Source organism: Corvus moneduloides, chromosome 11, assembly GCF_009650955.1.
Source record: "Corvus moneduloides isolate bCorMon1 chromosome 11, bCorMon1.pri, whole genome shotgun sequence".
Classification (NCBI taxonomy): domain Eukaryota; kingdom Metazoa; phylum Chordata; class Aves; order Passeriformes; family Corvidae; genus Corvus; species Corvus moneduloides.
Window position 1 is genome coordinate 2,222,510 of NC_045486.1, and position 26,680 is coordinate 2,249,189.

General features: G+C 45.6%; 1 protein-coding gene across 12 annotated transcripts in view; it reads right to left on the reverse strand.

The window, feature by feature from the left end:
- ITPR1 (inositol 1,4,5-trisphosphate receptor type 1) overlaps positions 1-26,680 on the reverse strand; it is a 160,341-nt gene that overhangs the window by 103,671 nt on the left and 29,990 nt on the right. For 8 of the 12 annotated variants that reach the window (XM_032121349.1, XM_032121355.1, XM_032121348.1 and 5 more), the window contains 8 exons: positions 9,042-9,157; positions 5,407-5,493; positions 4,520-4,678; positions 3,593-3,691; positions 2,993-3,076; positions 2,764-2,910; positions 1,437-1,532; positions 356-400 (listed from right to left, as the gene is read on the reverse strand). In XM_032121349.1, the coding sequence (XP_031977240.1) occupies positions 356-400; positions 1,437-1,532; positions 2,764-2,910; positions 2,993-3,076; positions 3,593-3,691; positions 4,520-4,678; positions 5,407-5,493; positions 9,042-9,157 (833 nt within the window). Of the gene's footprint in view, positions 1-355; positions 401-1,436; positions 1,533-2,763; positions 2,911-2,992; positions 3,077-3,592; positions 3,692-4,519; positions 4,679-5,406; positions 5,494-9,041; positions 9,158-26,680 lie in introns of those variants that run through there. The other 4 variants (XM_032121350.1, XM_032121359.1, XM_032121358.1 and 1 more) reach the window with 2 other exon arrangements.

A 26,680-nucleotide genomic window follows, 5' to 3' on the forward strand; every position in this document is an offset into this window, starting at 1 on the left:
TCTGGTGTCACCTTGAGCAACTTGATTTCCAGCCCTTGGCAGGACAGTGCTCCAAGGAAGCAAAGGTTGAGGAAACAGGAAGACAGAAAAAGATGCCACAAAGGGAGGAGTTGAGGGGGGTTCAGGTAATGCGTAAATTCAGTTCCAAGTGGGTTGCTGCTCTTTACTAGGGTCTAATCCAGGCATCAGCACCCACTCCTTGGATAGGCCATAAAAGCTTCCAGAGCATTCTCAGGTTTTTAGTTTCTTCACTAACAACGAAGCCTGGACCAGCCGTGCACTGGCCAGGTCAGTCCTGGGCCTGTGCCAAGCCCTCCTCAATCAGGGGCAAGACCATACCCTTGCCTATACTTACTGAGGATTGACACTCCAGGTCATCTTCCTCATAGTCAGGGTTTACCTGATGGAACAGAATCACAGGCACGTCAAAACTCCAGCACAGCTGCAAGGGGGAAACAGCCTGAGCACCGCCTAAACTCTCGTGGTCACCAACGCCCTGCACTCCACAGCACCACCAGGCATGCAGAGCACACTGCCCAAACCCAGCATGGCTCACCAGGCCAGAAATCAGTTAAATAACCTGCAAACATGCAGGGACATTTATCTCATTCAGGAGAATCGCTACAGGAGCAAGAGTACAGAGTTAACCATTTTATGCTTTTTTTTTGTTTGTTTAAATTCCAAGTGGAATTTCCAACTAGAAATTACTGGCTTGGAGAAATCTTTTAGAACAAAAACTATTCTAACCAAGGATCAGGTGAGCAATCTCCTCTGGTATACTCTTGCATGATCTAAGAGCATATTTTTGTTTTGGCTGATTAGAAAACCCAAGATTTACTGGAAAAGCTCTACACTGGATCACTACTGAAAAGGATTTGCAGTGTGCATGTGACAAAATGCTTCTAGTTTTCCAATCTGCTTATCAGAAGAATACAGAATGGGATATTTAATCTGGACTTTTCTCTATCTGCAGCTCTTACAGACTGGTCTGAAGTCAGTGTTTTCATTTTACACTCAGTTCTACGATTCTGCTCAGAAATCAGTGATTCGAGAGAAGTTACCAACACTTGAATTCATTTTCCCCCAAAGGCTCTCAGTCATTTACCATTTATTCATCAGTTAATAAAGTCACATTGACTCCAGTGCACACGTGACAGGATACTATTTAGTGCCTATTCTTTGCAGGAGAAGCTCTTGCCTCTAGAATTCATATAAAAAGTTTCATCAGCTCACGACTACCCCAAACCATGGTATTCTTTCAGCTCTTTCATCTTATTTCCTATGTTTAGCATCTATTTTTTTATTAATCCAAATGACCACTCTCCTCCCCTCCCCGTGTCCAGTTCTAGGGTGGGAAATGACAGATTTTGAGAAGGTGCCAAAGGAAGAGAACACGGTGCAAGGGCAGGCAGAGGTGCCAGCCCAGCCCCACGTACCTCTGCTGCCAGGTAGTGCCCTGTGGCCAGGTGCTTGAACCTGAAGAGGCTGTTCCAGTAGCCAGCTCCCCCCCGGCAGGGATCGTGCTGCACCACCTGCAAGGGAAGGGAACACACCCTGAATGCAGCACAGATCCCCTTCCCAGCAGGATCTGCCTCACTTCATGTGCAGGGAAGAGCAAACAGAGCCAGGGGCTGGGAGAAGACAAAACCACCTCTCATCTGTGACCAGCACAGTGCAGGGAATGCTCTGAGCTGGTTGGGATTAATTCACTTCAGTTTATGAATGAATTAAAGAAGGTGCTCTCCATGTGCATGTGTTGCCAGGTCTTGAAACAAACCCTTAGAAAAGGCAACAAATCCATTACTCTATGGCTATAACTCATTTTTAACTGCTTAAAGCGGATGAGGGAAGACACCTGGAAACATCTCAAATGCAACAATGCTGTACAAAAGAATATTTATATTTACTGACCAAGGGGGGCAAGCAGAGCCTCCAACACCTGTAACCCCATATTGGCTGCTCTGAGGGTACACCTGATTCCTTGAGGAAAACTCATCACAGCTGCCCTGCAGCTTTCAGGGAAGAACCATCTCACCTATGCCAGGTAACTGCACACACATGGGCAGTTACCACAGACTGGTAACATGCCAAAGTAATGCTAATTACAGGCAAGCTTCCATCTGAAATACAGGAGAAGCTGAATGTCACAGCAGATACTTCTGGAACAGGAATACAAAAACACCTATCCGTCATAACAACTCATTTTTTGATTCTTATATGCACTCCATAATTTAATCAGATTTAAAATCATAAACCAACTCTAATAATACCAACAGACTGAGGCTATTTTCAGAAGCCAGTGATGGCCAAGGTGTTAGTCACTCTGTGTTAAAAGCCAATGGAATAAAAGCAGCCAGTTCAGACAGACTAGCAAGGGGTTGCAGCCTCCTATCAAATGAGGATATGCATAATCACATTATTCCACACCAAAAATAGAGCCTTCAGTACACTCAGCAGGACAGTGGAAATTATAAGCTGTTGTTAAACTTCAGTGACTGGTAAGAAAATGACTTCATTGATGTTTCTCTGTGCCCTTTTTCTGTAGTGTAAAGCATCTGAGTTCAAGAGCTCTGTGCTGCACCATCAGAGAGCAGAGCTGCACTGTGATTGTGCACAGAAAGCACGGCAAGCGAAGGAATTTTAATTTAAACTTGTAACACCAGGAAAATTTAACCTAAAGAGAGAAATCCAGATAGAGTGTTTTTAAACAGAAGCAGTAATTGTTCCCACCAAGCCAGCCCCAGCCTGGGTTCCAGTCCTTACCTCCACCTCCCACAGGGCTTTGGAGCTGGTGGCAGACGTGGCTGACTGCCTGCCTGTGGTCCTGAGGAACACGTGCTGCTTCCTCCTGTGCTCATCACACGTCAGGAACTTCTCCTGCTCTGCGTGGAACAGCCTCACCACGTCCCCCTGCCAAAGGCAGGCAGCAGGGTCAGCAGGGGCAGTGCCCAGCAGGGCCCCAGCTGCAGACAGGCACAGCTCTGGCTCTCACCCCTTTGAGGATGTCGTCCTTGTTGTCGCTCCATTTCATGAAGAGCACGATTTTCCAGCTGGTGTTGCAGTTCACTGAGTTGACCTAAAAGGAGAACAGACACCATCAGTCCCACTGTCCTGTGCCTGCACAAGATACTGCCATGAGCCACTGTCTTATTTTTTAGACAGCTTTCACCAGAACACTGCAGGCCTGGCTGCATTGCTCTAGAGAAGGGAAGTCCTTTCTGTATCTGCTCCAGAACAAGTGACTCAGAACTGACTTGCATGGAAGCCACTTGTTACACATCTGTGCTGGTAGGTTTAATTTTCTTCACAGTGACTAGAATGGGGCACATCACTGTGACAACTTCTGACTTTGAAGGAACACCTTGTTTTTAGCCAGTCATGCAAAAGAGACTGAACTCAATCCTCTGCCAGCACCCAAGAGAAAGTGGAGCTCAAAGACTTTTCACTTAAGTCACTGATTACCAGGATAACTTTTCCTAAGCAGTGCCACAGGTACCAGCCAACTTGCTGAATTCTCAACCATGCACAAATAGCTAAGCTGAAGCACAGAGGGGTTTGTACAGCTGCTCCAGCTGTGCCAGTGTCCCCTTACCTCATTGCATCCCGGATTATCCACAAGCTGATGGCTACTGGCATGGAGAGGCTGGCCAGCATTGACAGGATTCAGGACTACTTTGTCTCCAATGACAACCTGCAGAGAAGTGCAGCATCAGACAAATTTGCACACCGGGAAAGCTCTTTTTCTTCCTTTTTTTTTTTCCCCAGTGGAAGTGATGGGAGGAAATCACCTTTTTGCAGTCTGGAGAGATGCCAGTCTGAGTATTCCACCAGGATTCTGTTTGGTTCAGAATTTAGCTCACCAAACTCAGTCACTGAGGCAAAACCCCACTATGCTACTGGACTCAGAGCCTTGAAGAAGAAGCAGACTGAGCTCTGGGACAGGATAAATGATGGCTGATTGATAAATTCACCATGTTTAGGTGCAAATATATACCCTGCCTAAACCTCAGAGCACACTGAAGCTTATGACCTCCTGGTTTTAGGAAGATCCTATACCCAAGTGACTCAGATTTTGCAAAAGAAGAGATGAAAATGGCAATGCATTTAATCATTTCCCATGAACAGGAACATTTCACTTCCTTATTACCTCACTCCTCATATCCAAAGTGATGACGAATTTTGATTCTAAGCTGACAACACTGAAAACAAAGATGCTAATTATTCCTTCCAAACCTCCTGAAGGAGCTTAACACTTCCTACCATTTTGAATTGAGCAGGAATTGTGCAAGGCCAGCCTAATTAGGTCCCTTATTCCCTCCAATGTTAGATCATTCCACGTTTCCAAAATACAAGTTACCATAGCAATTTTCCTCCCCCTCATGACAGCACAGCAAAAAGGTTGTTCCTGCATCATCATCACGCACTCAGAGATCTGTACATTGCATTAATTGCAAGACAGGTCTCCCAAATCCAGCCTGTGCCCACAGGGAAGTGTGAGGATACTGCTCCCAGCACTTACACTGTCCCCGATGGAGCGCAGTTTGTAGAAGGGCTGGATGTAGAACCAGGAACCTTCATTTCCAGCTTCATCCAAGGTCACCCTCATTGCATTCTTCTCTAGCAGAGCTGGAAGCCTCTTATTTACTGTTAAGTATTTGTTACTTTTTAAGTGAAGCAGCTAGAATAAGAATCAGAGTTCAGTTCTAAGAATGCTCCTCTTCCGCCCCTCAACAACCCGAGCGTGCACGAGACAACTGCAATGCTACACAGGGCTGCAAACTGAACTGTGTACAAACACTGATGGGTGCAGGCACAGCTCCACTCACACACAGAGACACAGAACAAAACACCTTCAGTTAATCCAACTGTCCCTTCCCCAGCACGGACACACACATGGAAATGCCCTCACCACTTACAACAACCTGCTCAAAAAAACCCCGGACCAAAACTCGTGAAATGCTGGGGACTGAGTGGTTCTTCCTGGTGAGAGGCAAAGCTGCTCCTCTCTTGCTTTGCTTGGTCTCATTTAACTGAAAATGTAACTACTTCTATTGATTTTCCTTCTCTGTGTCAGTTTATGGTTTAAGTGTCAACATTTCACTGTGAGAGGACATTTGGTGTTGTACATGTGCCACCCTCCAACAACTCTAATGAGGGCTCTAACAACTATTTCTGAAGAAAACAATCAATGGTGACCTCAAAACCAAACACAATTAACCCATAATAAAAACCTGACCTCATCACAGGTTTAACACCCAGGCCCTGCTTCCCAGGATCCCACTTCAGGGCATGGTCAAACTGGCAAAACTACAGACTCCTGACCATGAATTCCAGAAATTTAAAGTCCACTGAGCAGGGAATTTTCAACTAAATCCTCTCCAGCTTGCACAGACGTTCACAGCCTACCTGGATGACATTCCCATACTGGATGACAGTTCCCAGCAGTTTTCTGTTTTCAGTTTCATTCTGTTTCTTTTCCAAATCCGCCGCATGCTGAAATTAGGGGAGAACAGTTCAGCTGCTAAGTGTTTTAGAAAAGGGGGTTTTATGAAAGTCCCTTTTCTTTGAGATTATTTCAAAGCACTGGAAAAACAGCAAGCATCTGAAAGAGCCTAATTTCCTTTTTCCTCAGCTTCCAACAGCGTAATTTCCAATTCCCTTTTTCAACTGTTTGGGGAGATAGACACACAGCATTTAAGTAACCTGTAATTTGGGTACAATTGGACACAATTTTGGAATAAAACATGAGATGAAAAGCTCAGACAAGCTAGAAAGCAGATATCTAGTGGGGGGAAAGGTGAAAAAGGGATGGGTAACAACTCCAGCCAGGAGTTCTATTTTCCTTTCTACTGACTTCTACACAAAATGAATGAAAGAACCTCAACTTTGATTCTTTATTTTCCTTTGCCAACACAGGCTCCAGCTGCCCTCCAAGCTGTGTTTTTCTGGAGGCTCCAATGCCCCTCCCTGTGCAGCAGGATCCTTGGGAAGATTCGTACAAATGCCCACTGCAGCTCTGGATTTGAGAGTTCCTGACCCCCCACACCAGAGTTTGTGCTCCCTGAGGTGATGGATCCTGTGTGCCACAGCTGAGCATTCCTGCACCACACCAACAGGGCAAGGAAAGGGAAAGCCCTTGCTAAATTGAATTATTATAAAGACACAAAGACCTAGTTAATAATTTACAGTGAGCCTCCTGCCATTTTTGTTTTACAAGTGAGATATTTGGCCCAGGCTGTTTTAAAACAATTTCATTTGGTAAAGAACTTCTCCTTCACTTTACAGGAAAGATGATGTTTTGAATCAAAAACATAAATCTCTATTTGCTTTAACTCCTATCTGGAGGTGGAGAGCAATTTAAAATTGGACTTTTTAGGAGGCTGAGCATCAAGGCTTATGGTTTGGTTCTTGGGTCTCAAGGACTGTGGCAGGTCCAGTTTTCTCTTGGAGAAGAAAGTGTCCACAGTTCCTCTCTACAGGGAGGTGAAGTACCAATAACACAGGACAACGGAGCAGTTCTTTGCACACTGTTAGAGAATGTCACCAGCTCCAGCTCACTTAAAATCTGCTATTTCTAGATGCTGTGCTAGGTATGAAAACTGGCTTCTTGCTCAGGAGACCCTGAGCTACAGCTGCTCCTTCAAATTCAAAATTTTATTCAGCCATGCAATGCAACACAATTTTCTCTGTACTACTAAAATACAACCTTTTTGCTTGATTTCCAAGTATTCTGTCAAGAAAAGGTTTCATCAAGACACTGGAGCCCTCCCCCAATAACAGCAACCACAGCCAGGACTGCCCTGCCACACTGGGTGCCACATTTATTATAAATACAGAAAACAGTGTATTCTGAGGAAGTACAACTAGGACTTAGGATATACTTCAAAAGCATCCCCCAAACCCGACAGTCTCCCCGGGAGAACCACTTTTCTGGCCACTAGATGTCAGCTCCTCAAGCAGTTCAGATGCTGCGACCACAGAGAGACAAGTGTCCCAGATTTTAAATCCCTTAAATGGCATTAACTTAAAATAACCTGACCTCAGCATGGAGCGCTCCATGGCAGACAATAAATTCCACCAGCAGACAAACAGAAGCCAAAAAAGGCAAGTGATGATGATGAACACATCTTGCATCATCAACTGCGTTGGAAACGCAAGGCACTGATAAAGAAGTCTCACCCTGGGCAGAACTCACAGCTGTGAGCCCAGGCACAGGGTCCCATGCACAGCACAGGGTGTAGAGCATTCCATGCACCAGCAAGTGGAAAAGGTGACACATGGACACGCAGGAGCAGCAGAAGGAAGTTTTGATACGAGTGACGTACACGGGACACAATTATTTTCAAGCCCCGGGTCGCTGCAGACCTGATGGGCCCACCTGACTTCATGGCCAAGGGGTGAAGATTAAATAAACCCCCATAGAACTGTAAGGCACTCAAATCCTTCTGCTAAATCAAGCAGCTCAAGGTGGGACATGTCTGTGCAAGCATCACTCAGCTGGGGCTCATCCCGGAAAAATCTCATCCTGTATTTCCAGAACATTGGCACAACAGGGTCAAGTGTCAGAAAAGTAGGGACAGGTCCCAAACACCTGCACTGGGATGTCCTATGGGAAGGGGAGACAACTCCAAATGAGACTGTAATCCAGGGCAATTCCAAAGCCTTTTTCTTCTACATGTTGCAGTATTTAGACTCTATTTTCTCGTAAAACCCATGAACTCTCCCCTTTCCTGATACACCAAAACAGCCAACCCCAGAACCCCCATCACTCTAAGCTTGCTGCCACAGCCTACATCCCTTATCAACATGAGAAACACGGCCCAGGTGAGGGAGCTTTGTGCTACCAAAATAGCTTTGTCCCTGCCAAGCTGATACTTTTGGGTTATAAATACATTTTTCTGAAGCAGAAGGAGTCCACCAGCGGGTCTTTGTGAAGTGCAGGAGCGAGGCAGCCATATGGCAATCAGCAAGTGACACTCTCCTACGGGGCCATTTCATATTCCAGGCTACAATGAGCTTAATATAGGCTTAAAGAACCTAAAAATATTTAGAATTGTAATTTTGACATGAAGTACTCCAGCTATGTAATTTTAACATAAACACTGAGTTTATTTAACTCTGAAGTCAACAGATGGTATTTAAGTTAAGTTGGCTTTTTTTTATATAGGAGCTCTAAAAACAGCAATCAACTGCCTTACTGAGTTTTCAGCTGCTGAATGTCAACATTTTACCCAGAAAATATTAAATACTGCAAGCTAATACGGAAGGAGAGGCTGTCTGGCCTTATAATTACTCATAATTACCCATCAACCTTTCCATGTATCAACAGCAGCGATGTTTGTTTGAGCAATCCCAATAGATTGATCAGACCAGCAGCTCCTGATTTCCCACGTCAAGATGCAGTGCCTGAGAATCCTCTGTGCAATTCTTTCAAGGGTCCCTTTTTTATGCTGTTAACACCCAAAATGCTGCCCTGGAGCACCATTATCTTTACCACAGGTTAATGACAAAAGCTCCAGGGCTACCCCAGCTTTACCCCAGCATCACAGACACAGTACTGGGGGATCCAGACCTTGAGCAGAAACAGGAGGGGCAGACACTGATCTCTGCTCTCTGTGAGCAGGGACAGCACCCAGGGAACGGCTGGAGCTGTGTCAGGGGGGTTTAGGTTGGAGATCAGGGAAAGGTTCTTCCCCCAGAGGGTGCTGGGCACTGCCCAGGCTCCCCAGGGAATGGGCACGGCCCTGAGGCTGCCGGAGCTCCAGGAGCGTTTGGACAGCGCTGCCAGGGATGCCCAGGGTGGGGTTGATGGGGTGTCTGGGCAGGGCCAGGAGCTGCTTCCAACTCAGCTTATTCTGTGAATTTGTCATAAATCAGAGGATTGAAACTGCAAACATCTCCAAAGGAATCCTGCACGCTGATTTTTATGTACACTCGGTGTCTGCTCCTCAACTGTGCCAAGCTGACTGGAAATCCTTATTTAAAAAGCAGGATAGCTGTGAGTGCTGAGGGTGAGGAGGGCCCTGCAGAGGGATACTCACGTGCAGTTTATTGAGCAGCACAGCATCCGTGGTGCTGTTGGCCCCTGGCTTTGCTGCCTTCCAGAACTGCTTCTGCGCAGAGTACCGGTTCATGGGACATAGCTTGAACAGGCAGTCTAGAAAAACATGGAACAAACACAGAGATGGCTTCAGCCAGTCATAATTATCTGGATACTTGCTGCTAACGCTCTCCAAATATTCCAGCGGCAAGGAAAGGTTTATAAACAAATTCCAAAAAGCTCTTGATCAGACAAATGCTTTTTTGAGCAACAGGAATGCTGCCCCATGAATGATAAAAACCAACTGCTGCTGCCAACATCTGATGCAAGACCAGAAAATTTATAACTTGTCCCAGTCAAAAACGGTACCAGACTAAAATGGGAACACGTTCCAGCGCTTTCCCAGGCAAACAGACTTGGTTTCTGCACTTTCAGCTTGGAGTTTTTTACTTCAGCAGGTAAACTATGTCAGGGTGGGGGGTTTTGCTTTGGATTTTTTCACTGCTGTTGTTGTCTGTTTAGTTTTTAAATCAAATCCCTTCTATTGCTAGGGAAAACAGGGCAAAAAATTACGAGAACCTCACCTAATAAAGTGGCAGCAGCACAAAATACCCTCAAACAACAGCCTGCCCAAGCACAGACATTCAAGGCGTAGCTCGAGGTAACATCAAACCCTTCAGGGTGTCAGGTTCTATACCCAATGCATCAACACAGTTTATTTAACATTCTGCCTGGCAAAAGTCAGGAATCACAGCTCATTACTCTTATTAAAAATACATTTCTGTATTAGAGATGCTAACTTATCAGTAATAAACCCACATGAGCTGCAGTGACTGTTTTTCCTCCTCTCGTCGCTAAGCAACGGAACACGCAAAAAAATAAATTCAGCTATTCAAAGGCAGCGCCCAAAGTAGCAGCTCAGAAGTTCAAACAAAGTGCCAGAAGAGCCAGGAGGCTGTTCCCAGCCTCTCTGGCAACAGAGCAGATGCAAGGCTCAGGCTCCTCGTGCACACAGCCTTTCTCCAGGCTCCTGGGGTATCCATCCCTACAGGCAAGCACCGCAATTCGGGAGGCACCAAGGTGAGGAGAGACCCACCTGGTTTATCCTCCCTGCCTGAAAAACGGAGCTGCTTGTTCATAGGCACTCTGCATGCAAGAAGGGAGAAACCCCACACCAGAGATAAGTCATGGCAGCTCTGCCAGAGGCTGAAGTTGAAGGGGCTGAGACAGACCTTGGTAATTTCACCTCTGGATGCCATTTGAGATTGACACCTTCACTCTTGTCATGCCTTTCCTCCAATCCACCCCCAGAGCACACCAGGCAACATCAAAACCTTTCACAGAAGGGCAAAGAATCCCAGAATGGTTTGGGTTGGAAGGACCTCGGAGACCATCCCATTCCACCCTGGTTTAGCAGCCTGGGACACCAGCAACAGATCCGGCAGGAGCTGGGTATGGCACCGGGGCCCTTGGACGCAGCGACACCGGGGAAGGACAGAGCTCAGGGCACGAGGAAGGAGGCTGAACTGCATCTCTGCAGAAACACTCGGCTCCACTTCCATCCACACTGCCAGCCTGGGGCTGCTGAACCACCAGCAAAAGTGCAAACCACACTCTCCAGGTTTGCGCTCTTCACCATCTTTTTCATTTCCACCAGGATGATTCACAGCGATTGACAGCACAGCAGAGATTCAAAAAGCCACTGCGGGCTGGCACTTCAAGCTAAGACTCCGCATTGTAAGCAACACACCAGTTATAAAATTTTCTATTTTTGCTTAAACCATCAGTTCACACAATGACAGCAATTAACACACAGAACTGCAGAGAAGAATTAATTGTACGCTAGATTTAGTCACAGTGCACTTCTTTCCATCCTTTTCAGTCAAGAAAGTTGTCAAGTTAAGCTTAACTTCCAAATTGTTAACTGCAAGTAACCCCCTCTCCTGCCTAAAGCACCCACAGAGGGCTACAAGTGTGTTTGACCTTGTCCAGTGCAAGAAAGCAAAACACAACATGTTTTTCTTGGGTTTTCTCCCCAGTAACAAAACTACAGATCTAAAACAAACAATGAAAAGCACCCAATATATTTTTTTTCTAGTATTTCTCCTATGAAATCTATTTCTGAAGTGGTTGAGAAGTTCAACTTTATCTTATTCACCTTCGTATGGCCACCAAATGTATTTCACCACAGTTCAAAAGACATGAACTTTATGACCAGAAGACTTTTAGATCTCCAGACCCCGTGGCCTTGGATGTTTACAAAGCCAAGGATGTGCTGGCTGAGTCCCATCACGGTCATTGATCTGCAACCCACAGTCCTGATGACTGTGCAAGATAAAGCCACTCGTATTGGACACCATCCCTACAGAATTTAGGTCTATTTCTACAACAGGAGCCCAAAATCCAAAGCCAAAACTTAAAAATGAAGCCAGAGCAGCAAACCATCAGCTCCCTGCTCCGCTCAGTGATTCCAGCAGCTTTAGCCACAGAGGAAAGGTGATAAATAAAGCAATTACTGCACAGTAACGACATCTTTTTATAGACTGTTTGTTGAATATTAACCAGGAAGGAATGCATTTTCCTTTCAGATCTTCACGATATACGGTGAAAAATGGCAGAAGTGCACAATGAAGAAGTATAAAAATAAAATACTACATCACTGTTGGTGAAACGATGATACATCAAGCCTGAACACCCAACAAAGGTCCTGCAGGAAAAAGGGATTGCATAATCCTACACTACCCCAGCAGGATGCTGAATGCTACACGGGCACATATTCAATGTGCATTTCAACGCTTCCAAGCTAAATCCTGCTCTTCCGTCAGCGGCTGCTCTGCACGGAATAAAGCGAGGCCGAGCACGGCTGCGACGGCACCACGTGAGAGATGAATGCTCTCACTGGTGGGACACGCAGCCCACGTGGGCCTCTGCCACCTGCAGCTCCCCGAAATATCACGGCAAGGATTGGTTACCCTCTGCGTGCACCGGCAGCACAGAGGAGTCGTCAAAAGCAAGGATCCTGGGAACGCTAGAAACTCCCGTGTTCCAGAGTATTTTGGGGTTCAAGGAAGAGGGAAACTTGCCAGCACCATTATTCCAACTGCCAATTCCTTCTACCCCGTTCTTTCTGTTTTCTCTTCTCCATTTTTCATTCCCTTCTCAGTTACACCACGCTCCTTTCCAACCAGGCACAGATCCCAAACTTCCAACCCTTCCCTCCAGCCCAAGCAGCCCCATCTCAAATGTCCAATTTCTGCTCTCATAGCACAATGAAAAACCTGACAAAGACCAAGCTTTTCTTTTTCTTACAAAGGAGTCCATCACACGGGAATTTAAGTCACATTTAGGTAGCGCATTAATAAGATTACTTGAAAATATAATGCAAAACTTGTCAAAAATTGCAAATACCAAGGTTAGAGAGGCTGGAATGCTATGGAGAAGGGAGTATTTCAGAGCCCACCCAAGACATCATCACTTTCTTTCACACGAAGTTGCCTAGAAATATGTAAATCAAACATTCCCAGGCAATTCCAGCCTCCCCTTCAGAGGTTTTTCCCACCATTTGGGGCATTAAGTGATGCCATTATGGTAATTCTACCCTTGGTCTAGGAGGACAGCTCAGAAAGCTCCTGAACAGGCACTGCTGACACCCAAAGCTCCACCAGGCAATAGTAAAGATTCATGGAATCATGGAACGTTTTGGACTGGAAGGGACCTCAAAGCTCATCCAGTGCCACCCCCTGCCCCAGGCAGGGACACCTTCCACTATCCCAGGCTGCTCCAAGCCCCAGTGTCCAGCCTGGCCTTGGACACTGCCAGGGATCCAGGGGCAGCCCCAGCTGCTCTGGGCACCCTGTGCCAGGGCCTGCCCACCGTCCCAGGGAAGGATTTCCTTCCCAATATCCCATCCTACTCTGCCCTCTGGCAGCGGGAAACCATTCCTCCTTGTCCTGTCCCTGTATCCCTCCCTATCTTTTCTGTAGCTCCTTCAGGTGCCATCCTGGTCCTGTCAGAGCTCAGCTCAGTTTAGAAGGCCCCAGCCCATTTTCCTCCCTCTGCCCTTCTCCAGCGTGCCTGTTCCAGAATGATCTGGAAGCAGTTTCAGCTCCAGCCAGGCTGGTTGTGCAATCCACCACTCATCATTTTTTCCAAATCTCCACTGCCTATTTTAGGCACTTAGAAGAAGGTCTTCACCAACTTTTCTGCAGTTGGAGAGAGCAGGAATCAAATACTTTGTTGGCAACAAAAAGGTGTGTCGTTATTTCGGGTTTTAAACCCAGACTCTCCAAAATGCCAACTGGAGAAAGGTAAGAACCAAGAGAAATTACTCCCCCTCACAAAAATCATACTTTAGGGTGCTTTCAAATGAGGGAAATCTATAAAGATGAAGATTCTTTAAATAAGTCACTTACAAATCCACTGAATATTTAACACCAACACAGCTGTTTCTTCATTACTTGGAAAAAACCAAACTCATTTTTGCACAGCAAAACTAAAATTAAAAGAAAACCAGCAATTCCCTGCTGAAATTTAGCAGTTTCTCTTCAGACTTTTTCTATACTTAGATACCTGATATTTTCCCAAGGCCAAAGCCTGCTCACAGGAGAGAATAAATACACAGATAGTATTTTTCCTTTTTATTTTAAATATGGAAGAATAGCTGTAATGAAGAAGTAACATAGCTGGCAATGATGGAAATACTGTAAATAGAAGTTGTTGACTTTATATTTACAAAATTGCACAGCTTTAATACACTCACAAGGATGGTAATGCTCCACAAGATGAGGAGTTTATTTAAAGACAAAATGAAGACCTCTCTTGTGCTCAAATGCAGTATTTTCACACAGGAGACTCAGAGAATAATACAAAAAGCACATATTCAATCACAGACAAGTTTCACCTTTTCAGAAACTCCTGGATTACTCCATCATCTATTTCTATACTTGTTCCTTCTGAGATTTAAAATTAATAGATGACAGCCTAAGAGGTTCAAAGAATATAGAACAAAAGCAGCTACAGAAATGTGTTGATTATTAATCATTCCTGCATTTCCATGAAGAAGGAGAAAAAAGAGCCTTATCCTACAGAAATGACTCTCTATGTGATGAGAAGACATCCTTTCATTTTCAACTTGCAGTGATCAAGCTTTGCTGGGAGCACAGCAGCTCAGTTCAGAACAGGGATTTTGTCAGGATGCAGCAGCACTCACCTTGTGCTCCCAAAGGAGCTCCATCCACAGCTCCACCCAGGAAACCAAACCTGGACCCTGCACATTTAACCTGGTGGAAGAACTCAGCTGAATTCTAACCTCGTGTTGCCAACAGTTCTGCCATTCCACACGTGGGGAAACTGAAGCACAGGTGAGCAGGGCATTGGTACGGAACAGAAAAAGCTGGGGTTGCCCCTGGATCCCTGGCAGTGCCCAAGGCCAGGCTGGACATTGGGGCTTGGAGCAGCCTGGAGTGGTGGAAGGTGTCCCTGCCCATGGCAGGGGTGGGATTGGAGGAGCTCTAATGTCCCTTCCAGTCCAAACCATTCTGGGATTCTATTCCAGGCCCAAAGATCTCGTAGCAATCACATCCCTCTGCAAAGCAGCCCAGTCACTCAGGATTCAAACCCTGCACTAATTACATGACAAAATTTATTAGAGGTTTCTGCTGTGGTGACGTCTGTTACCTCCCTGCTTTGTGCTGCTGCATCTTGTATTTCAAGGGCTTTCAATGCTTTGCTTTTTAAAGCAGAATAAAGGGGGGAAAATCACCCTTGTAACCAACATTTAAATTGAGAGTGTGCACGATTTGTGATCTAAATATATTTTAATTTTTGTGTTAAAATAACCACCCTCAATTCCTATCTGCAAGACACGAGGGTAACCACCCTCTTGCTATTATATTCATTTATGCAAAGCCCTACCAATGGGAATTGCTGCTTCATTTGTTCAAGCTGTAACAACACAGGAAATAATGTAATTGTTATTAACTTGGAGCTGAGGTATCAAAGCCAAGGGAGAAGACTGAACAGAGATTTCAGAGAGAGAGAAAAATTATATACCTGAGAGCTGGACACTGAATATCAACGTCTGCTAAAGCCACATATTCAGCAATGAAGCATTAATTAAAAAGCAATGGCTTTTTGACCACATAACTAACTAGCATATGCCTGCACCCAACACTGTGACTTCACAAAAATAAACACAGCATTTTAGATTTATTGAAATGTGCTGTGGGATAAGGCTGTCATTAGAATCATGGAATCACAGAAGGGTTTGGGTTCTGGAAGGGACCTGGAAGCTCCTGCAGTTTCACCCCCACTCCATGGGCAGGGACACCTTCCACAGACCAGGTTGCTCCAAGCCCCGTCCAACCTGGCTTTTCCCTCAGCAGAAGCCCAAGAGGAAAACTTGACTGCAGCAAGGAAGAGCAAACACGTCACTCCTCACCTGCAGGGATTCATCTCCTGAGGCTCCGGACACGCTGTCACATCTCAGGGTAAGCTAAGAACCAAAGCACAGACAACTCACCCCCCAGGCACCCCCACGAGCACAACAGCAGCAAAGCGCCCAAAAACCGACCAAAATACTGACCTGAGAAATGCACCTTTAAGTAAACACCTTGTGTTTCAAAGAGTTCAGAACACACCAGTGTTTGTTTTATTTCTACACGTAACCTCTTTGGTCTCCTTCAAAAAGAAAACTGCTACTCAAAAAGAGAGAAATATTTAGACACTGGATATACAGGCAGTTCCAAAAGGAAACATTTGCAGGAAAGACCAGATGCTTTTTTCTATCTCTGGTACTGAGGGAAGATGCTGCGTGAAAACACAGAGCCAGAAGGGAGAGCAGCACAAGCAGAAAGGAAAAAAAAAACCCTAAACCCCACTGATTTAACTACAACATATCCCATTTGACATCCATTCAGGCTAAAGAAGCAAGGAAACCATTCCTCTCCTTGTCATCACTATAGATAAGGTGTCCCTGGATGGGCAATGCTGGCTACAAGAGAGCTGGGACGACAAAACAGAGCCAATTCCCTCAGAGAAAGCTGTTAAGGACACAGTGAATGCACCACGTATCCCTGGAAGCATTAAGGAACAGCCTCACTTATGGACACGATGGATAACTGCGACCAAGAGAAGCTACGTAAAGAATAATCTCTTTAGAAATCGTCAAAGCACTCTGATGGCTCCTGGCTAATAACAGACAGAAGTTGGGAAAAAACCTCTTCATGGTGAGGAGAGGGAAAAAGAGAAGGAAAAAACCTCAAGCAAGGGATTTACAGCTGCACATGTTGATGCGAGTTAACCCAGGATCCCAAGGAAGCTGCTGGTCCCAGAGAGTGTTTCTGCTGTCTTAGCTCAGTTGCATCTCTGGTCCAGCCTGAAAAGGAACTCTGAACAAGAGGCCACCTGGACAAATTGAAAGGCCATCCCTTTCTCTCTCTCACAGGCACTGAAAATCAATTTTTACACACATGGAGAAGGATTTGTACTTTATACGAAGGGAATTCGGCAAACTAATGTCATATGAGTTGCAAAAGCAATTTTAAGTAAATTGTTGTGGCTCTAGCCTTTTTCCCAGCCTGAGAGCTGGATCCTTGACCCAGGAAGCCATTCCCTCTCTCTCTTTTCATAGTTTCCATGACAAATCTCCCTGTGAGACACCAACACAATTCTCAGGACAGGAACCCTGCAACATTCCCTCCTCAATATCTTTGGGTCTTTTCAGTCTACATTTTACCCCGGCAGTAAACCAAAGCAGATTTATTTGCTGGCCAAATTTCATTTAATTTTGGCTGCTCACCCCTCAGATTTCATTCTCATATTTGCTTCTTCACTTGCTCCTGCTTTTCCGGATTAAAGTTCCTGCTGAAAACGGGGCAGGAAGTGGGGGCAGGAGGCAGGGAAAGCTTGGACGGTCTGAGCACAGGAAGAACAAGGAAGATCAAATTTCAAACCCCCTCTGGAAGCGTCAGTGTTGACCAGCATGGAAAGAATACTGTTGTGCTATTAGACAGAGCTAACTGAACAGTGTAACAAAAGTCACTTCTATTTAAAAACATTTCGTGTGCGTGTCACAGGGAATGAACCACCACAGCATCACGCAAGAGAAAAGACAAATTTTTCAGCTGTTCAATAAAGCAGCTCCATTTTCAGCTCTTAAATGGATTTGGCTTAAAGAAAAACTACATTGCCAAAAAAAGATGTAGGGACATTAAATAAATATTTGATAATATTATTGAGGTCTTGGTTGGAAGAATGGAAGAAATAACAGAATTGAATTTAGTGCTTCAATTTTTCTTACACTAATGAAGCACTTGGGATCTCTTGCCTGAAATGCTTATTTGTTTCTTTCCTTTGGCACCAGGTGCTGCCCTCCTGAACTCCCAACCCACTGTGCCTCCTGCAGAATTCCAAATACAGGTTCACAGCCCCTTGGAGAGCTTCCTTAGATCATCCCTCCCTTCCAAGGGCAGAATTAGCTCCACTCCTGCGTAACATCTGAAGCGATCCCTTCCAGCACTCCATTATTTCTGTATCTAACAGATACAGAATTTATTTTTATTTTTACAACTTCATGCCATGATTTCCTTCCCTCTCCACATGGACACGCAGAAGAGAACTTCTCCCTCTCCCAGCAATATTTGCAGGCTCCTCTGTCCCACAGCTACCAAGATGTAAGACTGCTCAGTGGTGTTCCTGCCCATTTCCCTCCTGGATTTTCTCTCGTGCCTTTCTGGAAGCATGAGGTGCTGTACTGAACAAGAAACTTCACCTGAGGCTCTGCCAGGACGCAAAACTGGAAAAAATAATTACTATGCTTTTTGGCAATGTTTCCTTTTATATATTTTCCAAGGCAGCAACTGCACTTTTTGTCACAGCACAGCATCAACAACTCCTTTTCTAAGCACGATTCCCACACCATGGATCCTTCCCTATCGCACTGCCATGTGCCCACCCTCCTCCTCTCTGGATGCAGCCAACTGAGAGCAGTCTTTGACAGGTTCTGAGTGAATTCCCAAGCTGGTGTCTCCTCTGCAGAGCTCGCAGAGCACAGCCAGCTGTGACCAACACTGTGGGCAGACATGGGCAGCACCCAGGAGGGGTGAGCTGCCACAGATGTTCAGACTTCCAGAAACTGGCTTAATAAAGCAAAGACAAATGCAAAAAAACCAGGCCTGCCTTAACTACAGGGACCACTCTGGAGCTGAACAGAGTCCTGCTGCCCAACCGTGCTGCATTCCCAGGCAAACGCAGCTAAATGCCGCTGCCTACATCTCTTCCCAGTCGGGGAGTTTTATTCCTTGCTTTCTGTTCCTGGGCTTGAGTCTTTCACCTCCCAAAGGCCTCTCCCTCTCTCCACTTTAAACAGTCCCCGTCCTTTTGGCAGGGGCCCAGAGATGCTCTGCTGAGGCCTATCAAGTGATGCAGCTCAATCTGTCCAAGCTCGCTCCGGCGCTGGGCGCCGCTTCCCCTCCTGGGAACACAGCACGGAAAACGCCAACAAATCATGCAGCTAATTAAAATCTGGCTTCCAGAACATAATCTTAGCACTGAAGGCTGCACTCTGGAAGTCGTTTTAATAAGCAGGTTATGCTGACAAGGTGTATACACCCCGTAAACACAAGTGCTGCCATATATTGCCTCTGCAGCAGCAAAGCTGAGCGTTACAGCAGAGAGTGAAACAGCCAAGCACTTCTAAAAAGCACAGTATTCCAGCCTGACAGCACTTAAGAGTTAAGCTGTGCCAGCACCGCTGCTGAAACACAATCCATGGCTTTAGAGATCAAAAATGAAAGTGGAAAATAGTCCCTAAACTAGCAAAACAGCCCCTTCCAGGAACAGCTTAAGAGCTGTGCGTTACCAAATAAGGGAAGTGAGCGCCAGGAGCCAAGGCAGCAGAGCCACGCTGGATCCGGGACGGCAGACAGCTGGATCCCAGCGATGGGAAGCAGCCAGCCCCGCTGGGCTGCACTGCAGATGGGAAGAACAAATGTTCCGCGGCCGGGAGCGGAAGCAGAGCCCGCCAGCAAGGCCTGCAGGAGCTCATCCCACCGGCAGCACGTCCTCGGGGCTTCCGCGGGGATGTAAATGCAGGGCTGCCACTGCAAACAGGCGAACCCACCCAGAGATTGTGTCACAGAGACACTGATGGGGCACTTGCCACCACCTGAAGCACCTGAGAGCCTGCAAAGACATTCCCAAATCCTGGGGATGCTCCACGTGTCCCACAGGGATGCAATTCACCTGCTCCACGGAGCTGCCAAAGTGCTACCACACGAGCACAACACGGAGTTACTAAAGAAAAACTGGTCCTTTTTCAACTTTAACTGAGTTGTTGTTTTCTTCTCTCTTTTTTAAATGCATGGATGTAATTCAATTTATTTTTGCCTGCTCTACTACCTCACTGTCTTCCAGCAAAAGAAGCGGAACACGCTATCATCCATCTCAGGGATGTTTCATACATGCTCCCAGTGTGAGCCTTCTGCAGAAATAAACACTCCACTAACTTGCTGTCTATTTTCCAACAGACAGAGCAGCTTCTCTGACTCCTTGGTTTATCACAGCTGATTATATCTCCCTGGAGAACAGGCTGTAAGAGCCCACAGGAACACCAGAACTTCATGTGATAAACCAAGGACCTAAAACACACCTGCAGAGAAAACCACAAGTTTCATTTCTTTAACTCCGTGTCCAACTACAAAGCAAAGAAGTCTGGGTTTAGGTGCTAACAATGCCTCCCCTATTTCCCTGAAATCCTGGAGACAAAAACAACCAGAAAAAAAGAACATTCTGCTGAAACTACAATGAGGCTTCTCACCCCTCTGTCATAGCAGCTACAGCAGCAAAAGCAGGGCTCACCTGCCCCACAAGCACTCTGCTCCTGCAGGATTTGCCTTTCTAACCTGCTCTCCCTGCCTGGAGCAGTCCCAGTCTCTCCACCCAAGTCAAGCCAGAAGCATCCATCCACCTGTGCTCCATCCCAAACACCAAGTGCTTCCTAGCCCGATTTCCCTTCAAACCCACAATATTTACCAGTCCTTGAGTGTCAAAGCCTATTAATTATTGCCTTCTCACAGGTGTGTGAATCAACAGCTTCACTGCCCTCAGTCCCCCCGCCACCAGCTGCAAAGAGATGAGCAAGGCTGCACATTAGTGTGGCCTTGGCCAGTCACAGCTGGGAGGCTTTCCCAGTGTGCAATCAGCTGGAAAACAGGAGGGGAGAAGCAATGATCAAACCTTTACCTATCACTGCAGCACTGATAATGTTACTCCTTAATTAAATCCTTGTGGTGGAAGTGTAACAAAGCCCTTGGACCACAACAACAGTGCACCAAGGCATCTGGATTGTCAAAAAGGACAGTGCCCATCTGCCCCTCAAGGCATGACCACTGTCACCACCAGACACGCCTTCCTGTGTGCCTGAAAAGTCTACAGAAAATAAATGTATTCAAGCTACTTTGTGCTACAGCTATTTAAAAACTTCCTTTTCCACAAAGAACATTAGGTATTTTCACTGTTTTCAGGCATCTTTCAAGCTGCCTTACTGACACAATGATAATACATGAATCAGGGAGAAAGCTGGATTCAGAAGTGATGGATGGGCTGGGAGAATTATTAAATAACACCAGCTGCATCACTGAAGGCATCCTACACTCACATCCACCCAGAGTCAGCAAAGAGAGTTGTCTTGGCTCACAAATACCACCTCTGTTGGTAGCCTCAAAGCAGAAATAAGCTTCCAAGTTCAGAAAAACAAACTGAAATCTTCTTTTAACATTGTCTGCTCCTTTCCATTCTCTTCCTTCATTTGTTTCAATCACTGTCTTTATTTCCAATTATTAATTGTATCATAATTGCATTAGAACTGTTTCCTGGTTGTGTCAGGTGGTCCAGTCTCTGCTTCCAGATCTACATCAGTTTTGTGCCTTGATTTCCAGGATTTCAGGGTTCCGAATAATTTAATCAGGTTTCAGATCAATTTTCCTTTTCTGCACAACATCCTGGCATTCAGAAACAGCAGAAGTGACCAAAAAACCCCGATTCTATCGCACAGATTTGATAATATCCATTTCCAGCTGTGGGTCTGCACAGCAGGATGGAGCCACAGAGCAGGAGGTGAGACCCTTTGGTGGGGATGTGCTGGGACGGCCTCAAATGGTGACACGTGGCCCAGGCAGCCACGCTCAGATTTAGTCCCACAGAGGGACAGGACCCGGCCCTGGCGGTTTTACAGCCAGGATGGAGCATTCCAAAAGCTCCTGGAGCCCCCTCTGGCTCTGCTGTAAATGGAGGGGGAGGTCTCAGAACTTCACCAGCGGTGACGCCTGAGCGGTGCCACTTCACCCCTATGGTGCCACTTGCTGGTTCCAGCCCCTAAAACCCAGCCCTCGGCACCCTCAGCTCCAGGAGGGCTCAATGCACCAGCTCCTGCCAGCTCTCCCAAGGAGGAGGTTTAAAACAATGCTTCCCAGATTTATGGCTCCAGAGGAAAACTGCAGCAGCATGAGGTAGCACTGGACTATGTTACTCACCTGTAGATGCCTCAGGTAATTTTTACCCACAACAACTCCAACCTTTGGAAAAAAACAAGATTCTCAACCTCTCAATCCAACCAGCAACTCCCACATGATAAACCAGACACAAGCTATGAAATGTGGATTGCAAGTGTCCTTGGTATTAGAGATGCTCAAAAATAGATTCAGAAATAACTATTTCAGCAGATCCCCAGTGAAACCCAGACAACTGATGTTATCCAAAGGCTCCATCATGGAAAGTGCCAACTGTCCTGATGAAATATCTGAACCTTATTCTAAGATAAATGATAAAAGCAGAACAAAGCTCCCCTCAAAACATCTGAGGATATGGACATTATGTAAAAAAAAAAACCCCAAACCTATGTGAAAAGCTGATTATCTGCAGCTTCCTGAGCTTTTTGATCTGGAGGAGCACTTGGGACTTCCCACATGGATTTCCCATTCTACGAAGATGTTTTGAGGAGGATGCCACTGGAAGCAGTGAGGTAAATTTGTCTGCCAAGTCTCTGGACTTTTAAAAGGTGACAACCATGCCTTCTCTTTGCCCACTGAAAATATCCCAGAAGTCTGCTACTTTTCCATTCAAGTACACAAACTGCACATTAGGTATCTGCAGAACAAATTCATTATTTTTTATTAAAGAGCACTCATGATACTCCACATAAGTGAAATGAAAAACTTCTTCAAGAAAGGATTATGGGTCTAAACAGAAGATACTGGCTGGCACAAACTCAGTGAATTGTATTTCCATCATCTTCAGCTCTGGTAAACACAGAGAACCATTAATGAACAGAAGTGTCACTGGTGCCCTGTGGCAGCACTTCCACTCTACAGATTTCCCCTACTGCTCACTCCAAAAGCTTTGAAGGCTTTTTTTTACAAGGTGAAGCCATTGAAAATATGGTTAAAAACGTTACAAAACCTCAGTATTTGAGGAGAAACAGATGAGCTGCTAGAGAACCACGTGGACTGCAGAGCAGTTTCTGAGCCAAAACGCTTCTATGATACTGTGAGAATAATCCTGTATTTTTTACAAGGCAATATTGAGGCTGGAAGTGTGACAGCAGGGCAGAGTAGGGACAGCACAGTGCTGCAGACACGGATGGAGCAGATTTGCTATTGCAGCCCTGAACTCGCACTACCACAGACACTGCCAAGTGTTGTAATTTTCATGCACATTATCTCCATTTCTTTGATGTAACATGTCTAGAAAGTTGTCATCAGCTTGCCCACACTCTCAGACACTGTGTCCCACGTTTGGGGACACGAATGACCGCTAAACTGAGAAAGCTTCCAGCCTGCACTCGAGGGCTGCTCGTGGATTCTGAGTGACTTCAAACACCCCAAGCTCACCCCAGAGACCAAGATTTTCTTGTCAAACATCCCTGCGTGGTACTTTTACTAATAAATACACCCAAACAGCTGCTGAGTACAAGCCTTAAGCCATATGCCAGTTACAGACACAAATCAACTTTTTCACTAAAAATGTTTAAAGTGAAACTGTTGATAAACCCACCGTGATGGAGCAGATGGATCCGTCAGTTCACCATCAGAACACCCTTTTGCTAGATTAAAAATTTGCAGAGGACTTCCAAAGAAGTAACACAGTTGTTCTGCACACCCTTGAAGGGGCAGAATCACAGAATGAACTATGTTGGAAAAGACTTTTGAGATCATCAAGTCCAACCTGTGCCCTAACACCTCCTCATCAACTAAACCACAGCACCGAGTGCCACAGCCAGTCTTTTTTAAACTGGTTCAGACAGTGCAGAAATGCACACAGGATGGACAAGGAACTCAACTAAACCCAAAGGCCCATGAAGGCCACCATGCCCATGAGGTCTTCACCTCCTCCCTCCCAAGCAGTGCAGGGAAAGCCACTTTGCTCACATAAAAGCTCCACCCTTCGCCTCAAACCATCTGTCTCCCCAAGGAACGCACACAGCTCTGGACAGCAGAAGTTCCCAGGATTGCCTGCAAGAGCAGCCTTGCCGGAGGATCCTCCCCCACTGCTCCCAGCGCGGCCCTCAGGCAGCTGGTTCCTGCCTACTCCCACCCCACGCTCTCCTCCATGGCAACACTTCCATGCACACCGGGGAAACGCGGAGCGAGGAGCACGGATTATTCCTGCGCGCTCAGCCCTCGCACAGTGCCAGCACCAGGAATCGCTGCAGAGCAAGGGCAGCGCCTCAGCCACTCAGCCACTGTAGAAATTCCAGCCCAGAGGTTGGACTGGCTCCGTGGGAATCCCAAAAGCCCATCCTGGCAGATGGTGGTGGCACCCAGCACAGCAAACCCTCACGGGACGCTGCCTGCCAGAGCTCCATCTCAGATGGTGAAAATTCCTGTGGATCCACGCCTCAGGAAAGGCTGTTCCACTGGACACCTTCCTTTTCCCATCATCACAAATATCCAGTCCCTATCACCTATTCCTACCATCCTCAGGCTTCTGAGTGTTAAACGGGGATAAAAAGGTTATTGCAGCCCGACCACAGCCACGTGGTTCCTTAACAAAACAAAACTGGTTTGCGTGTATTCACACAGGATTTGCTCAAAAATTCCTTTTGACACATTCAGGAACTCTCAGTAGGTCACCTGACTGATTCAGCAAAAGCTCTGCCGTGAACCAACTCTCCCCATACCATTCCCAAAGAGCGTGAGGACATAAAACACAGCACTAGGCAAATCTCACCCTCAAGAACTTTTAGTGTTGTACAGAGGAACTCAGCATTTATCTGGAACAAAAATCTAGATAAGCTTACCTTTACACTTGCAAAATAATAAATATTTATAAACAAATGTTCCCCTTTCTACTTAGAATATCAGGGCACTAGGCCTTTACACTTTAAAAATCTAAATATTGGAAGCATGGTTTAAATTAGCACAGCGCACAAGATACTGCCAGTGAATTATCCACCAATAAAAACCACATTTGGAGGCGGGAGAAACTCTGGGAGCTTCCAACACGCGCCACGGAACAGATATTCAAAGTAGCTGAGTCATTGTGGTTTTCTGAAATGAGCCTCCAACCAGGACTTGAAGGAAGGAACATTAAGTGACAAACACTTCAAAATCTCTGACAGATTAAAGTTTTTCTTTTAAAGTTCCCCAGTTCTTCAGTCTGAGGCTGCAGCTTCTTTACTTCACACTTTTTTCCCTTTCATTTCTGGTTTTTGAATACTTTGATATCTAGCTCCCAACACAATGTTTAACTTCAATCCTGCATTAAACATCAGAGCAAGGACCAGGCTCACCAGACTTCTAAAAACCCAGGGCAGACAGGCAAATCCAGTAGTTTCTGCACAGAAAAGGTACAAGAAAGGACAGAAAATGTAAACATTGGAAATACCTGGAGGGAACACAAGGTACAGCAAGATGGAATTAATTCAGAGTGAGATGCAGACAGCTCCCCTCAATCCCTTCCTGGATTTAGGCAGGAGCAAACCTCAGTGAAGGATCACAAAGATCCTCAGTACAGCACAAATGTATGCAGCCATCAGGTATGGAAATAACACTGAAAGCTGAAAGAAAGGAATTTCTGCACATAAAAATCCCCTGTCCCTGGAAAGTGTCTGGAAACAAGAACCAATTTTTCTGATTTTTTTCTTTCCTCTCAAGAACTTTACTTTTTCACTGAGGTTTTGGGTCGTGCTTCTTTTTTCTGCTGAATTACAGGAAATTAAAAGTTTGGATATTTTTGTATTCTTTCTCAGTAAGGGATTCATGGAGAAGCTGCAAGAACAGAGTATTTTCTCCTGTTCAATTCTGAACATTGTTTTACTCATCAGTGGGAACAATAAGAACCCCACGTGGACTCCACATCTCCTCAAAACCTTGCTAAGGTTTTTCCTCCCATCCTTACGCGATGCCCTCTCCCCATTTAGTGGGTGCTGGCTCGGGGTGCAGAGGCAGCACAGGGAATTGTGACACCCCTCTGGAAACACGCCCTTAAGCGGTTCAGCCTCAGTGCAGCTGCAAGGTTTCCCCTCAATCAAACACTCCACAGAAGCAAAGAACTAATTACATTCCTTCCCTTTACAGCTCTCCCTGCTACTCCTTTGCCTTCAAGGTCCTCCCAGTATTGCTCAGCGCTGAGGACTGGGAACAGCGAGCAGCTGTGGTGATGCCTTCTGATCTTTCAAGGTAACTGCACCTAAATACTAAAAAAGTAAACATGAAAACACATCCTCTCAGTTAGTTTTGCATCAGATAATGACTACAAATTAAATGTCAACCGTAATACTAAGATTAAAAAGAGCTGCTGTGGAATACTGGTGGATGTTCATAGCATAAGCTACTACAATTAAACATAAATGTAAGATCATCTCTAGATACTGTACTCCTTTTTCCTACAATGTTTATTTGTATATACTTACATACAGAAATATATACATGAACCTGTAAGGAGACTGCAATACAAATAAGCTGTTACAGCCCAGAGTTCTCTGCAGGCAAATTCCGATCCCAACGCAGAATTATCATCTGTCAAGTTTCCCAAATCCTCACAGAACACAAAAACTTTCAGCACATGACAGGCTGCATATGGAAAAAATTATATTTGGGATTAAATCTTATAAATCATATTTGAAGGATCTTCTCCTCATTGTCATTCTTCATGACCAAGGCCATCTGCCTGACAGGGAGTGGGAGGATAGAAATTCTTTACTTATTTTAAAGCTTGTCAATGCCAACCCAGAACGTTATTTGTAAAATCTATATTGCCTTCAGATTTACCTCCAATCCCCAAGGCACGAGCTCAGGGTGCTGCCATTCCTATTTAGAGAGGATGCACTTTGCAGCAGGGAAAGATTATTCTCCCTACAGAGCACATGCAGGGCACAGAGCCACCATCCCATAACACTGCCAAATGCTCCTACAGCAAAGACACAATTGTAATTTCCCAGGAAAATGTGGTGATCAAGTCACTCTTACAGGACCTCAAGTTCTGATCAGTTTTTGTAGCAATCACTTGAGTATGGGACACATTATTTGCTTTTTAATCAATAAGGAAAATGCACTTTTGAAGGACAGAACGAAGTAAGTCAACACAACCCTCAGTGAAGTTGCACAAAAGTGTCTGCTCCAAAAAGCCTCTTCGCTCAGTACT